Below are 14153 nucleotides of genomic sequence, written 5' to 3'. Positions count from 1 at the left end.
GGAGAAGGGGAGGCTGGCAATTAAATGCAGAGTGCATTTTTTTCTTTTCATTAGTATTCTAGGGATTTATTTAAAACTCTTCCTGAAATATGTCTCTGTGAGAGCTGTTTCTCCAGAAGGACTGGGCAGGTGCAAAGGCTGTGCAGCTGCCAGAACTGCCAGTCCTACCTGGGAGGACTGCATGGTGCAGGGACTGGCAGGCAGCAATGATTCTTTACTATTGGGTTGCTGCTGGAAATCTGCTCTGGGCCAGTAGTGAGTGAGCGGCACCACCATCTGCTCTCTGCGTGGATGATTTGTGGAGGGTGCTGTGGGATCCTCTCTTATGAAAACCCCACAGCAACTGGAACTTAATAGACTCTCAGGTTTTACAATGAACTAAAGCTCAGCTCAGGATTCATCCCCACCAGATATTTACAAAGCTGTGAGAACAAGGAGATGCTGATCATTTCATAGCAACACAGTGAAAAATGGTAGTCAGTTCACAATACTTACAAATGTGAACTTCATAAAGGAGCTTACAATATATGAGCAAATAAAATAGAGTTCACCCAATCTTCACCTGAAATCTCTTTGTTCCACACAGTTTTTGGTCAGGATTTCAGTTCATTAGCAGAGGAGCAGCAGTCTTCCAGAAGCTTGCTGCCAAAAGCTGAGCCATTCCTCATCTCTGAGGAAGCGTCTGTTACATCCAGGCTGCACCAGGGATGTGGGGCAGTTTGAAAGGAAACAAATTGTGAGAAGCTGTTCCAAACCCAACCAATCATCTTAAAGTTAGCAGGGAGAATATTTCACAAGAGTCAGGGGAGAAATCTGCCACACATTTGCATGCTGGGACAGCCTACAAAGTCTTTCTGTTGCATTTTTAGTAGCGAGAGCGGCTGGTGACATGATGGGATCTCACCCCATCTTTTTCAATGCTAGCTTTATTTTCAGCCACTGATGGTCATCACAGCTCCATGTAGATGCACACTGCCATGGAAGTCCTTAGAAGCCGCCCCTGTGGCTTCATGGCAAAGCGAGAGCAATCCGATGCTGTCTTTCTTCCTTTGACTCACCCTCCCTGCCTCCTCTGCCAGTTTTGTACTGTACACGTGCAGCAGCACAATATTTTAACTTAGCTTCAGAAATGCCACACTTGTGCACTCCTAAAGCTTCTTGTTTCAGAAGCCAGGTGAATATTACTGAGTATAAATGCAGATGTTCATGTGACAGGTGTGTGAGCGAGATGTGTATGGGTATGTGGAAAGCTGAAGGTTGAAATTATATATCAGAAAGAAACAGAATAGTTCTAGAGTATTATCTCATTGACACAATGTAACACATTATGGATTCGGAACACTGAACTTGCAAGAAAATTCTAGAGTGTGAGAAAATTGTTTATATGAACACATCATTTTATGCTATAAAGTGAGATATATTTGGAAATCTATGCATGACACTTTATGACTCAGACAAGCTTAGTTTTAAAGAAACTTCTAAATTTTTGCTCCCTTTCCTACCTCCTAATCATGATTTTCTTTTTTCTCTTAGAGTTTCATTTTATCTTTTAATGAGGGGGAAAAGTTGTTCTGGGGCAGAAAAACACAGTAAAATAAAACGTACTCTGTGGCTACCAAGTTTGGAAACTGTGAAGAGATGTGAAATGATGTCTGAATATACTAGGGCAAAAGAGCTAATGAACCAGTGGACAGAAATATCACAAATGATGTCATCCAGAATGTGAAATTTTCATTGCAATTTTAAGCCTCAGTGAAAGCTTTTCTGTACCATTTCATGTGTTATTGCATTTTAACCCCCTGTACAAAGTAGCAAAAAAAACTTGACACAATATTTTTGTGTTCACGGAATATAAATTCTGAGCAGAAAGATACCTAAAATGCAGAAGTACTGTTTCTAACAAGCTCCAAATAAAAAGCCTGTCCTTAAAAACAGCCTCAGCATAACTCACGCTACTGGTATGGAGGCTCAGCAAGCAGCATTTCCCAGCCAATGCTGTGACTGCAGGGCACTGTCTAAAACTTTTATTATAGAAATAGTCCCCTTTGACTGAACTGAGTTGAAGCCTTTTGTATCCAAAGGAATTTGAAAATGATGTGACCAGATGGAAAGCCAGGATAGATTGAGTAGCATTTGCAGCTTCACTCTGAGTCATACAACAAGCAAGTGACCACAGTCTCTGATGGAAAAAAAGTAATTTAATGGGAATCAGTAATAAAAAGGCTGCTGTAGCTCATCAGCAGAATGGGGAGCTAGCCCTTTCCCCTGCCACATTTTGCCTTTCCTCACATTGTCCCCCCTTCTTCCAGACAACCCTTCCCAGGTGGGCAGTGTCTCCGTCACAGTGAAAGTCCTGGATGTGAACGACAATGCGCCAGAGTTTGCGAGGTTCTACGAAGCTTTTGTTTGTGAAAATGCCAAAGCAGGACAGGTGAGAAATGCTGGGGATACTGGGGGCTGTCAGGGGGCAAGGCTGTGAGAAAGCCCATCAGACAGGATGAGCACAAAAAACAGGGCTTGCCTAACCAAACATTGCACCTGAGCTCCCGTGAGCAGTTGCCTGTGCTGCTTTCTAAGGGCAAGCACATCGCAATGATATGTGCATCGTATAGAGCACCATTTTCTCTCCAACAGTAGTTTCCAAACTCACTGCACAGTAGATTTCACTGCTGAAATAAAGCCTGCCCTTGGGCAGGTGCCAGCAGGCAAGCAGCCAGTGTGTCCTGTAGCAGCAATAAAGAGAGGGCAAGTGTTATAAGAAATGCCACGGAGTCAGCTCAGCCTGTGTATGACCAGCAAGGCTTACTTGTAAAAGACCCTATTTATAAGAGCCTTAATCACCTCGACTTATGGGAGCTGGACACAATACGCTACATCAGCTTCAAAGGGTGGCAAACTGAGTCCATTCTGCTGTGAACTGGAGATTACAGAGAGTCATAGTTAAAACAGGACTCCCAGTTCTGCACGCTGTGAACCCACATCTCCAAGCAAGCAATAATACCTTTTTGTGTCAACCCCTTCCAAAGCCCCTTGAACGTGGTCTGCCTGTATCACACATGGACAGGAGCTCACCCTCGCTGATGGTACTGCAATCTCTACTGCTGATTGCTGGTGTGATACAACCTGCTGTTACACTGCCACAGTGGGGACCCGTGTCATCAAATGCATGGCTGTCAAACATAGTATCAGCATACAGATGCACAACTGATCATTTACGAAGAAAAAATTACAGTAGCAATACCACTGTTCATTCAGTTGGGCTCCTCCCAGCTTGAAATAGTTATTCACTGTTGGAGCAACCAGCTCACTAAAAATCATATACAGGATAATTTCATCCTACTAACTTAATAAAGAACATAAGGAATAAAAATCATTGCCCAGACCTTTTGCTGGTTTTGAAAGGAGTGTCAGGTTGGATATTAGGAAAACTTTTCTGGAAGAGGGATAAGACACTGGCACAGGCTGCCCAGGGAGATGATGGAGTCATTGCCCTGGAGATGTTCAAGAAACATGTAGATGTATCACTGAGGGACAGGGCATGGTGGGGATGGGTTACCAATTGGATTAGATGATCGTAGTGGTCTTTTCCAACCTTAATAGTTCTATGATTCTAAACCTCTGTGAGTTGACAAACCTCTTCTTGGATTTATTATTGTATTAGTTTCTTTCCTTTGTTTTATTTGTTGCTCATACAAAGCATCTGTGTGGTTGCATTTTCTCTTTGTTTTCCACTGACTTTTCGGAAGAGCTTAATGATAAAAGGAACCAACCTCAAGTCTTTTTCTACCTGCAAAATGAAGCTGAAAATATGTATGGGCTTTCTTACGAGCTCTCTAAAGCATGGTGTATTTTCTGAACTCCCTGGGTTCTCAAAAGAAAAGGTATGACAAAAGATAGACACATGGGGGAAAAGTGTTATTTGAACCAAATTATCTCCTCCTTCATTTAAAAGTGATTTGCAGAGTGATAGCAAAATAAAATGAAACCTGCAAGGCAGTTTTATCCCAGGTTGCTTATATTTACATATATAAATATATATTGTGTTTATTGTTTATTTGTTTACGTGAGGCATATTTAGCTTCCCACCTGCTTCTGCTTTGTTCTCGTATTGTGCAGCTGATCCAGACAGTGAGCGCCATTGACCGGGATGACCCACAGGAGGGTCAGCACTTCTACTACAGCCTGGCTCCAGAGGCAGCCAACAACCCCAACTTTACTCTGAGGGACAATCAAGGTAATCAGAGCAGACGTGGACAGTTAGCTACTCTAATTTCTAATGTCCGAGTTGGGCTCGAGAGTCTGTGACTTACAGTGTGTGATAAGACTGCCATTTCAAATAATACCAAGTGACACCTGCTCCTTAAAGGCAATGATAAAATGACATATTTCTTAATACATTTGAAGGTTATATGATGTTTTCTTCTCTATAAGTATTCTCTAGCAATAGGCCCCCTTTTCTTCTTTGAGGAAATGTGTCAGTGTTTTGTGCAAATTCAGGTCTTGTGGTCAGGCTGCAGGCATCTTGGATTACTAGGGTAGAAATTGCATTCATTGAAAAGGAGATGCTTAAAGGTAGGCTAGAAACTGGAATGAGGATACAAATCTGAAGGGAATTACATTGCTCTTTTTTTTTTGTACTCTTCTTGTTTTCTTCCAGGCACTGAAATGGAAGTTTCTCATATTGTTCCCATCTTTTTCCCCAAGCTCTTTTTTTTCTTCCTCTATGCATATCTTCATTTATTGCCTAGGAAAGGCAGGGAGGTGCGGGGAGATGCCAGGCTTTAGGGAATAGTTTGAAATACAGCTAAATGTCTATGTAAAAGGTTTCAGCAGAAACTGAAATACCAGTGGGGAGACTCGTGGCAAAGGGCTGGCATTTGTGTATCCTCACCAGTGGAATTCACTTCTTTTAGGGAAGTTTTGATGGTTTTGGAGCCTGAAGGAAAACTCTGTTGTGAGCATGCATTCACATGACTAGCTGATAGAGGATCTTTGTGGGCAAACAGAGATGCAGAAGTGAGGTCCACAGCTGCCTTCAGCAGAAAAGAGAGATGACCTTGAATAACCCAGTGCAGAGCACCAAAAGTTGATGTGGTGTCAGCAGGAGCGTGCAAAGTACCACAAACCAGCAAGGAATTCTATTAGAAATGGGGATGGAGGCACCTGCAGCATCCGTGACTGTTTCCGGGCATAGTCCTGATCCTACTGCCAGATGAGCAAACATGCCTACTTGTCACACTTGTTTCCGTAAGCCCCCATCTATGCCTCTTGCAAGCATGTGAAAGAGTAACCTAATGGCTAATAAACAAGCTTCTTCCATCACTAACCAAATCTATCTTAAAAGATGCTACTTGCAGAGCCTGGAGCTCTCCTTCACAGCATGCTAGTGTTTTTACATCCCAAAAACATTTTATCCTTTAGAGTCCCTGAAGTCTCACCACACTATTTCTTGCATTTTTATCTCTCATTCTCTTTTTTTTTTTTTTTACTTTTGAACATATATTGCCAAAATAAATTAGAAGATAAAACACGACCATTGCTAAAACATTTGGCAGTCTAGGCTCATTCTGTCCTGAAGGCATTGTTCTAAATAAGGAAACACATAATTCCCACCATCAGATGCATTTTTTCTGTCTAAGGCCATACATGCTGTAATTTATAGTGACAGCAGTGACTGAATGGCCGTGCCTTCTGCTTTCTGTAAAATACCAGTTTTCCACAGCTACATATCATGAGAAGCATAGGGTACTGTTGGTTACAAATCTGAAATAAAAATGTGAAGTATCATACACCACTGACTATTTGAAATATACACATTAAGGGTTAATTTACTGCCTTGGCAATTTGGAGTGCAGTAGTTGTTTCAGTACCAATAATTTATATTTTCATCTAGGGACCACTAAGTACTTCATAAATTATAAGATTTAGTCACCAAAGGCAAAGATATACTGCATGTCCCAGGATGGCAAGACAAGGAAAGGAACCTGCCTTGCTTGTTGCAGCCTGTGCATCTAACCATGAGACAGCAATGCTTTCCTGGCTGTGGGAAGACACTGTTCAGATCAGCAGTTGTGCTAATTACTTGGTTGTGCCATACAGCAGTAAGAAAAACTGCGAGACGTGAAGCCATCTTCACAGCAATGAAAACTTGAGTAACAAATAGATCACAGTTCACATTGTGATGAGCTGCTTTACATATTTCTTTGACCCTTGTTATTACAGTCTCTGAGAACTACTTTAGGCTATACATTCTCCCCCTAGCTTTGGCAGCTAGAGAAATCCTATTGTCTCCACTTTGTAGACAGGGATCTGGGGTGAGGAGAAATTAATCTACTTACATGCCTGGTTCCCTTTGAGTTTGGTAAAATCAGTGGGCAGTAGACATGCAAGTATCTGCAAAGATTAGGGCCTGAATTACTTCTCAAGGACATGTAGGAAATATGTGATGAAGCAGGGAACTGAGCTGAGTTCTCCCTTCTCTTTGGTTACTGTTAGAGGGCATCAGTGGGCTGTCTTTGTCCCACTTCTAAATCTGGGTAAGATAGTGGTGGGAAAGAGTTAGTAAAAGAGGCTTGCTGTAAGAATGGGATGAGCAACAAAACAAGCTTACCAAAGATCCAGACTAAACTTTGAGCTGGTCTCCTCTTGGCTTTTATCTGCTGCCCTCCATTTGAGGGTAACAGGAATTAATGAAGAGAGTAGTCACTTGGATGGGTGCAGGCATTGGTGTCATACCACCACCAGGACCACCAGTGGAAGTCCCTGGAAGTCCTCTCTCTTGCATTTCAATTAAAATATCAGGAAGGAGAGGCTCTAAGGCTTGCTCTCACAAGCACACCAGTCAGAATGGCCAGAAGGATAGTTCTCACGTTCACACCAATCTCAGGGGTGCAGGGACACACATTGTGCTCTGCAATGCCTCTGCTCAGTGTGGTAGCTAATTGAATATCATCCAGTCCTGTGCAAGACAGCGATGCTATACTGGAAGCTGGATGCAAAAGTACTGTGCATTCTTATTGTGCTTTTTAAATTAATTTATTTTTAACATAATAAGGCTATCATGTTCACCCAGGCCTTGTTGTGTCAATGGCTAGGACTTAGCAGATATCAAATTTGGAAGAAAATAGTGCATTTCAGTTTCTGCCATGGTGCTTCACATTCTATCATGTCCTTTGCAGTGCAGCAGCACATCAAATAGCATTGGCTTCTGATGAATCACACAACAAGCTCTGGCACCAGCATATTGCCATTGTGGTGTAACAGGTACAGTGATTCCTTAGGGATGATTTATGTAGATGCTTGTCTAGTACAGAGCAAAACAAAGCAAAAGAGCTGAAACATAATGCTGACAGACAGCAAGGGAACCATATGGCCAAGAACATTTAGGACCTGTGTGATAGGATCTGCACATCACAGCAAGGTTATGTACAAATATACATATATATGTATATACCCTTCAATATTTGATTACAAAAATTTGTTTTTTAGCCAGAAATTTATATATTATATATATATATATATATATATATATATATATATATATAAATATAACCATATTATAATATTACAACCATATATATATGGTTAAAAACTCTTGAGGTCTCTCACTAAGTGATTTTGCACAACTTGAATCACTGCCTGTGATTTCTTCTACGGGCAAAGTATGGCCAGCTCCAGAATAATGAAGTCTTTTTCCTTCACAAAGAGCAATTCGATGTAAAATGAAGGTTTGCTGTCACCTGAGTGGAATTTATGACTTCTGTTATAGGCCAGTTTAAACAGCATGAGTCTTTCACCCAGGAAAGAGAAAGGCAAGCAAACCACTGCACTGTTAAGATGACTGAATTGCAGTATAAATCCAGACATTTTGTAATTTTCTGCCCTTTGGGTTGCTTTTTCTCATGCCGCAACAGGCCAAATAATGAAAAGATGTGGTATTGATAGCTGGGGAGCATGTACTGGAGGGCACATAGCCTGAAGAAGGAGTGAAAGCACTTGTGTCCCAGGAGAGGGAGGAGAGTGGGGCTCACAGTAGGGAGCCCTAGTTCAGGAGCTGTAGTGGCTGTAGGGTGCTGATCTCTGCTGGGTCTTAGGACATGATGTTGAAAATATGTCTGCATCTGTCACACCTGCTGCACTTGCTCAGAGCAGCACAGCCTATTGAAGGATGGTAAAATCAGCAAAAGCTGAAACATCATCCATTTTAAGCAACCTTGGGGATTTCATACTGCATCTGGTGCTATTTGGTGGTTCTTCTCAAAGCCCCAGTTCTTGGGATCCCATGATTAAAGGAGATGCTACAGTTTTGTTACCTACTCACATACAGGCATAGGTGCACTTCAGTATTTTACACTTTCAGAACAAAAGCTTGAAATGTCATGGATATACAAGGCATGAAATATCCTGAGATTGCTTTTAAAGACAAACTATGTAGCTTGACTCTCAGTACTTGCATACACCAGTACTGCCTGGTGTTGAGAGCTCCGCAGCACAAAATATGGAACTTGCAGCATAGTTTAAGTTTAAGTCTGGCAGGGAAGCATAAAGAGTCCAGCTTGGATTTGCATACATTCCAAAGCTGGCTGTATATAAAGCTCATAATCTCACTTCTAAAGGCCATCAAATAATTTCTGATATCGCTGATTAATCCGCAAGTCAATCAGTCTCTGCACTGAAGAAAATTACCAAAGATTTTAATTTTAGCAGTGAGTTGACATGGAAATAATCATAGAATCATAGGGGTGGAAATTAAACAATCAGTTGTTAGTATCATGGTTTTTTTCGTAGTTTGCTTGTGATTGCATTACTGGCTGGTTCCAGGCAGCCAGCTCCATTGTGCCAACCCAGCAAGGACCAGCTGATTGACATCCTGCATTTCCAAGCACAGCACATGTATGCTGGAAGCAACCTAAAGATGCAGATAGCCAGACCACAGCCTCTTTTGAACCCAGGGAACAGGAAACAAAACTAAGTAGTAAAAGAAACTGCATGAAGCTCAAATCCCCAAAATCTCACAACAGCACTGTGCATGGTCAGGGTTTGTTGATCTGCCAAAAGAGAAAAAAGATCCTTTGTTTTCCACCTATCTTTGCTGGCCCAGGATTTGCAAACGTTTATAAGATGTGCCAACTTTCCTGCAGGTTCTTTTAGACACCCTGGTGGGCCAAATCATATTGGAGACATTCAATTCAGCCTTGCTCTTTCCCAAAGTCTCTGAAGCCACAAAGCTTAAAAGTCAGTACAGGGAAAATACACTGATCTCCAGAGAATTTGCCATGGCATTTCTGAGATAAGACTTGAGGAGAACAAAGTCCTGAATCCACTCTCCTTCTTACTAGGAAACTCAGTGCACAGTTTGAGGAATTTGAGGGAGAATGTAGACAGGAATTCCGAATCCATTGGAAATCCTGACATTAAATATATATACATAGCCCTGTTCTTATATATATATATATTATATATATCATATAAATATATTATTATATTATCATATATATATATGGAGGGAAAGCCCCAGATGAAGGAATTTCCCTCGACATGAAAATTAAAGGCAATCTCCTCTTAGGTCACTCTCTTACTCCTTTGTTTCTGCAGCACAATTTCAATCCATTTTGTTTCAAGTTCTAATAAAAATCAGGTGGCAGAATGGTCAAATTAAAGCAGAACAATTTTGACAATGACGACCAAGTCCTCTGACGTTTTCCAATGGCAAAAGTGCTGATGAAATTGCACATATTTCACTGAAAAAATGTTTAGTTGCAAAATTTTCAACTCACTGCTCTTTAGAATAACCAGCTGTCATTTTTGTTGTCTTTTGTTCCTTTGTTCCCTGTCTTCTTGTTGCCTCAAGCAGATGGCCATGCCACATATCAAAAACCATAAAGACAACCTTAACATGTCTGCAAGGGTTATACACCAGCATCTACAAAATGGTGGCAGCTCTTAAGAACCATGTCTAGAAAAGGTGCTGAGCAAGAACAAACAGGGATAACAAGTTTCCTTCAACTATTCATTTCCATCCTGCCTTCTGAGAGCTCTTCTCTAGCTAAAACTGAAGGCTGTGAGTTTGCTCTGGGCACTTTACGTCAGAAAGAGTAAAAGCAACTCGTAAGGTGTGCATGCCTTGCAGGTTTTGAGCTATGGCCTCAGAAGATATTCAAATATGAGAGGCAGAGGCAAAACGCTCATCAAACTGTTTTTTAAAAAAGGATAAGGAAAAAAAAGAGAAGACAAATGGATGTGGGTCTAGGGCTGATTTTTTTTAAACCTCCTTTTCTGATGAATATATTTGTTCGTCTTCTCTCTCCATTTATTTTCCACTCATAGACAACACGGCATGGATTTTGACGAGGCGCTCTGGCTTCAGACAGCACGAGCAGAACATCTTTTACCTCCCCATCCTGATCAGCGACAACGGCCGCCCTGTGCTGAGCAGCACAGGCACGCTGACTGTGCACGTGTGCAGCTGTGATGAAGGCGGCATGGTGATGTCCTGCAATGCTGAGGCCTACGTCCTCCCCGTCAGCCTGAGCAGAGGAGCACTCATTGCAATCCTCGCCTGCATATTTGTCCTACTAGGTAAAGCCTTATCTGCTTCTTGGGAAGATGAGCTCTTCTGTCCTGGACAGGGGTTGCTGATCTACTAAAGATGAAGGATACAAATGTACACACACACACGTACATGTATATATATTACATGTTGACACACACATGCACATAAAGGGCCAAAACATGGAACACATGTAGCTGGCCCCATATTGCTTCAGACAGGGGTATAGGGATGGGGAAAAAAAATACGACCTGCAAATATTCTGGCAGCTCCATGCTGTGCCAGGATGTCTCATATGGCCCTGCTATATGAGAAGAAGTATGTCAGGAGGAAGTAGAAAACTGAGTATCTTCCATGTGTTCTCTCTCCACAAACATATTTCATCTTTTTTGTTTGGTTGGTTGAGGTTTTTTTTGCCCAGATCTTCTATTTCCCCTGTTAGCCTTTAGTATTAAAAGAACTTCTGTTCCCTTGTTCAATCTCTTGTGCTGTGAGATATTAGTTCAAAACACATTTTCCCTAAAATTTCAGAGGCTCAGTCTGAGGAGCAGTAGAGTAGTAAAAACAACAAAAAACTTTAAATTCTGTCTCTATAAAGGAGTCTAGATGCCTCAACCCAAACTTTCAGCATTCAAAACCCTTGCTGAAGATACGGTCACCAAGTGACAGCACATTTTCTGCAGTGAAGTCCTCTTGGTGCCTCTATATGCTAACAATCATCAGTATTGCTGAGCAACTGACAGTAATTCTACTCAGCCCAAAGCAGCATTTTTCAGATAAACACAGAAATGCTTTGGAGCAGATGAAGGAGCTACCTCAGCCATTTGCCATGTAGGAAGACATACTACCATGGTGTATCTTCCATCATGGACTTACCATTCCCCTACTTATGTCACATGCAGCACCCAGACCAAGAGGCTTTCCTAAAGCAGACTGCAAATCCATCTGCAAAGCAGAAAAAAAAAAAACAAAAACCATCTTTGTGAAGCTGTGTGCTGCTGCAGAAAAGTAGCTACTGATACTTGATCTGGCTATCTTTAAAGTATCTTAAGTACCACACTGCAAACACTACTGGCTAGACTTGTCCCAAGTGTTGTCCCTAGACTTGTGACCAAAAGTTAAGACTTAAGGTAAGCTAAGGGACAGATTAGCAGGACCTTGAGACACTGATCTCAGGCAGATATCTGCATCCCTCCACCTGCAAACATCACAGCTCTTTATATCTGAGGGGCTGCCTCAGGCATAAAGACTTCGCAAGATCTGCCCTCTTACTGACGGCCCCATGTTTCGGTTGCCTCCCACAGTACTGGTGCTCCTCATCCTCTCCATGCGGCGCCAGCGGAAGCAGCCATACATCATAGACGAGGAGGAGAACATCCATGAGAACATCGTCAGGTACGATGATGAAGGCGGCGGGGAGGAAGACACTGAGGCCTTTGATATCGCCGCCATGTGGAACCCACGGGAGGCCCAGCTTGTGGTGAAAAACAGGCAGGACATGCTGCCTGAAATAGAGAGCCTCTCCAGATACGTGCCTCAGGCATGCATCATGGACAACAATGTCCACAATTATGTGCTTGCCAAGCTGTATGAGGCTGACATGGACCTCTGGGCTCCTCCCTTTGACTCCCTCCAGACATATATGTTTGAAGGGAACGGCTCGGTGGCAGAGTCACTCAGCTCCCTACAGTCGGTGACGACAGACTCAGACCAGAGCTACGATTACCTGACGGACTGGGGGCCGCGCTTCAAAAAGCTGGCTGAGATGTATGGTGCCACGGACAGCAGCGGGGCCCTGTGGTAATGGACAAGGAATTGCAGAGGGGTTTCCGTGTGAAATGGCGTCCGATTAGATCCATTCTCATCAGATGCTTCCATGGACATGGGTGAGGCCTCCTAAAATAGCAATACCGTGCTCAAATGAGAATGGGAAGAAGAGTGTGAATGAAGGACTCTATGGATCAGCTTTACTTGGTTAAATTAAGTCATATTTTGAAACAATGAGAAGCAGAAGGAAGAAAGTTTTTCTGTTTTTCTACAGAAAAATTGGAAAGCTCCACCCCTGGAATATAATGACATTACTCTCTCCCTCCCTCTTTCTCTCTCTTATACATGGCAGCTTACTGAGCTCTGTATGTCTGGGTTCAAAGACCAGTAAACACCAATTGTAATCTCCAACTCACAGAAGACTGGTTCCTCATGGTTATTTTCCCCCATTACAATGGGAGAAAAAATAAATAAAAAAGACATGCTTGCTAACAAGAGAAAAAAAAACACAAAGCAGAAAATTGAAACCGGAATCTCAGAGGGCTCTTTGTAAATTAAACCCCCTTTCTCTGTTGCTAACAGAGTCCTTTCCTAAATCTTTAGAAGCAAGGCTGAGATTTTTTTTCACCTGGCTGAGAGAGCTGGGGAAGAGGCTTTGACTTTCTGCTCTAGTTTAATGGCTGATCTATGAGTCATTGACATTAATACTAATCCATCTCCTATTGAGTTTGTGTAAATTTATTCTCCTCCCGGCTCTTTAAAACCATGACACTGCTAAACTGCTCAGAACAAAAACAGAAGATCTGCCTCTTTTGCACTGTAGATGTCTCTTCCATGTGCCAAATGTGAAGATTAGATTCTACCAATGAAAGCCAAATAAATTTAAAAAAGAAAAAGCTATATTTGGTAACTACATGGGTTAGATGGGCTTTCCTAATCTGTGTGAGGTCAATCCAAGGGATGTTTACATACTGTAGATAACCTACTTGAACAAATGCAGTATTATAGACCAATAAATGGATGTAAGAAAATTACATGTATAAGTTTTGTATATTTGTTAATTTTGGTAATAAATATGATGTACTGCATACAGTACAGTACCTTAGCACCTCTTTTAATAAAAGTTAAACAGAAGGGAAAGTCTGATGGCAATTTATTGACTACCTTGCAAACAGCAGTTAGCGCTTATCTGTGGCTTTATTGTCACCTGCCTCAGGCACCAAGAAGAAGAAATGGTTCGTCAGCACTGCATGGAGGATACAAGCCTTCAGTTTATAGGTTTGAGCAGACTGCTTCCTGCTTTTATTGGCATTGGCTTGGACAGTGCCCTTAGCAGTGAATCAGCCCGTGCCCAGCCCATCAGAGTAGTTAACACTTCTGACCCAAGGAAGTCTGTTTTCTTTTTTAACATTACAGCTGGGTCAATAAGGATCTCAGAGACTAGTTACACAGCCCTAAATGAAGGTCATGCCTTCAGAAACATGACAAGACAGTCCAGAACACGCAATATTCGTTCATGGTCTATTTTACTCTGCAGTTGAAGTTTTGAGCCTGGATCTTATCTTGTTTACCTGCATAAATGGGACAACAGGAAATTACACTAATGCAAGTTTCATGAAAGGTAGTAAGAAGCTTCTGGAGCAGAACAGTCTGCAGTAGTATTTGCTGGTTTCTTTCTAGCTAAGAACCCTCTTCATCTCAGCTGGAATTGAGGCTTTACACCTCTGGAGAAAGTGCACTGAAATATATGTGATAATGATTCTTTTACTTGTGCAGTAGTGCTTACCCTTCCATACTGGGTTCATTTGATAACACTATGCAAAGATCTGTAACCACT

At 41.9% G+C, this 14153-nt stretch overlaps 1 protein-coding gene across 4 annotated transcripts in view; it reads left to right on the top strand.

The window, feature by feature from the left end:
- Positions 1-13350, top strand: part of CDH20 (cadherin 20) — a 111083-nt gene extending 97733 nt beyond the window's left edge. For all 4 annotated transcript variants that reach the window (XM_085220351.1, XM_085220349.1, XM_085220353.1 and 1 more), the window contains 4 exons: positions 2310-2431; positions 4117-4234; positions 10327-10578; positions 11854-13350. In XM_085220351.1, the coding sequence (XP_085076477.1) occupies positions 2310-2431; positions 4117-4234; positions 10327-10578; positions 11854-12353 (992 nt within the window). In that variant the 3' untranslated portion in view covers positions 12354-13350. The remainder of the gene's footprint in view (positions 1-2309; positions 2432-4116; positions 4235-10326; positions 10579-11853) is intronic.
- Positions 13351-14153: the final 803 nt, after the last annotated feature.

This window comes from Meleagris gallopavo, chromosome 3, assembly GCF_905368555.1.
Source record: "Meleagris gallopavo chromosome 3, MGAL_WU_HG_1.1, whole genome shotgun sequence".
NCBI lineage: Eukaryota > Metazoa > Chordata > Aves > Galliformes > Phasianidae > Meleagris > Meleagris gallopavo.
Note: the sequence above shows the minus strand (reverse complement) of the source record. Positions and strands in the feature narration are given on the sequence as shown.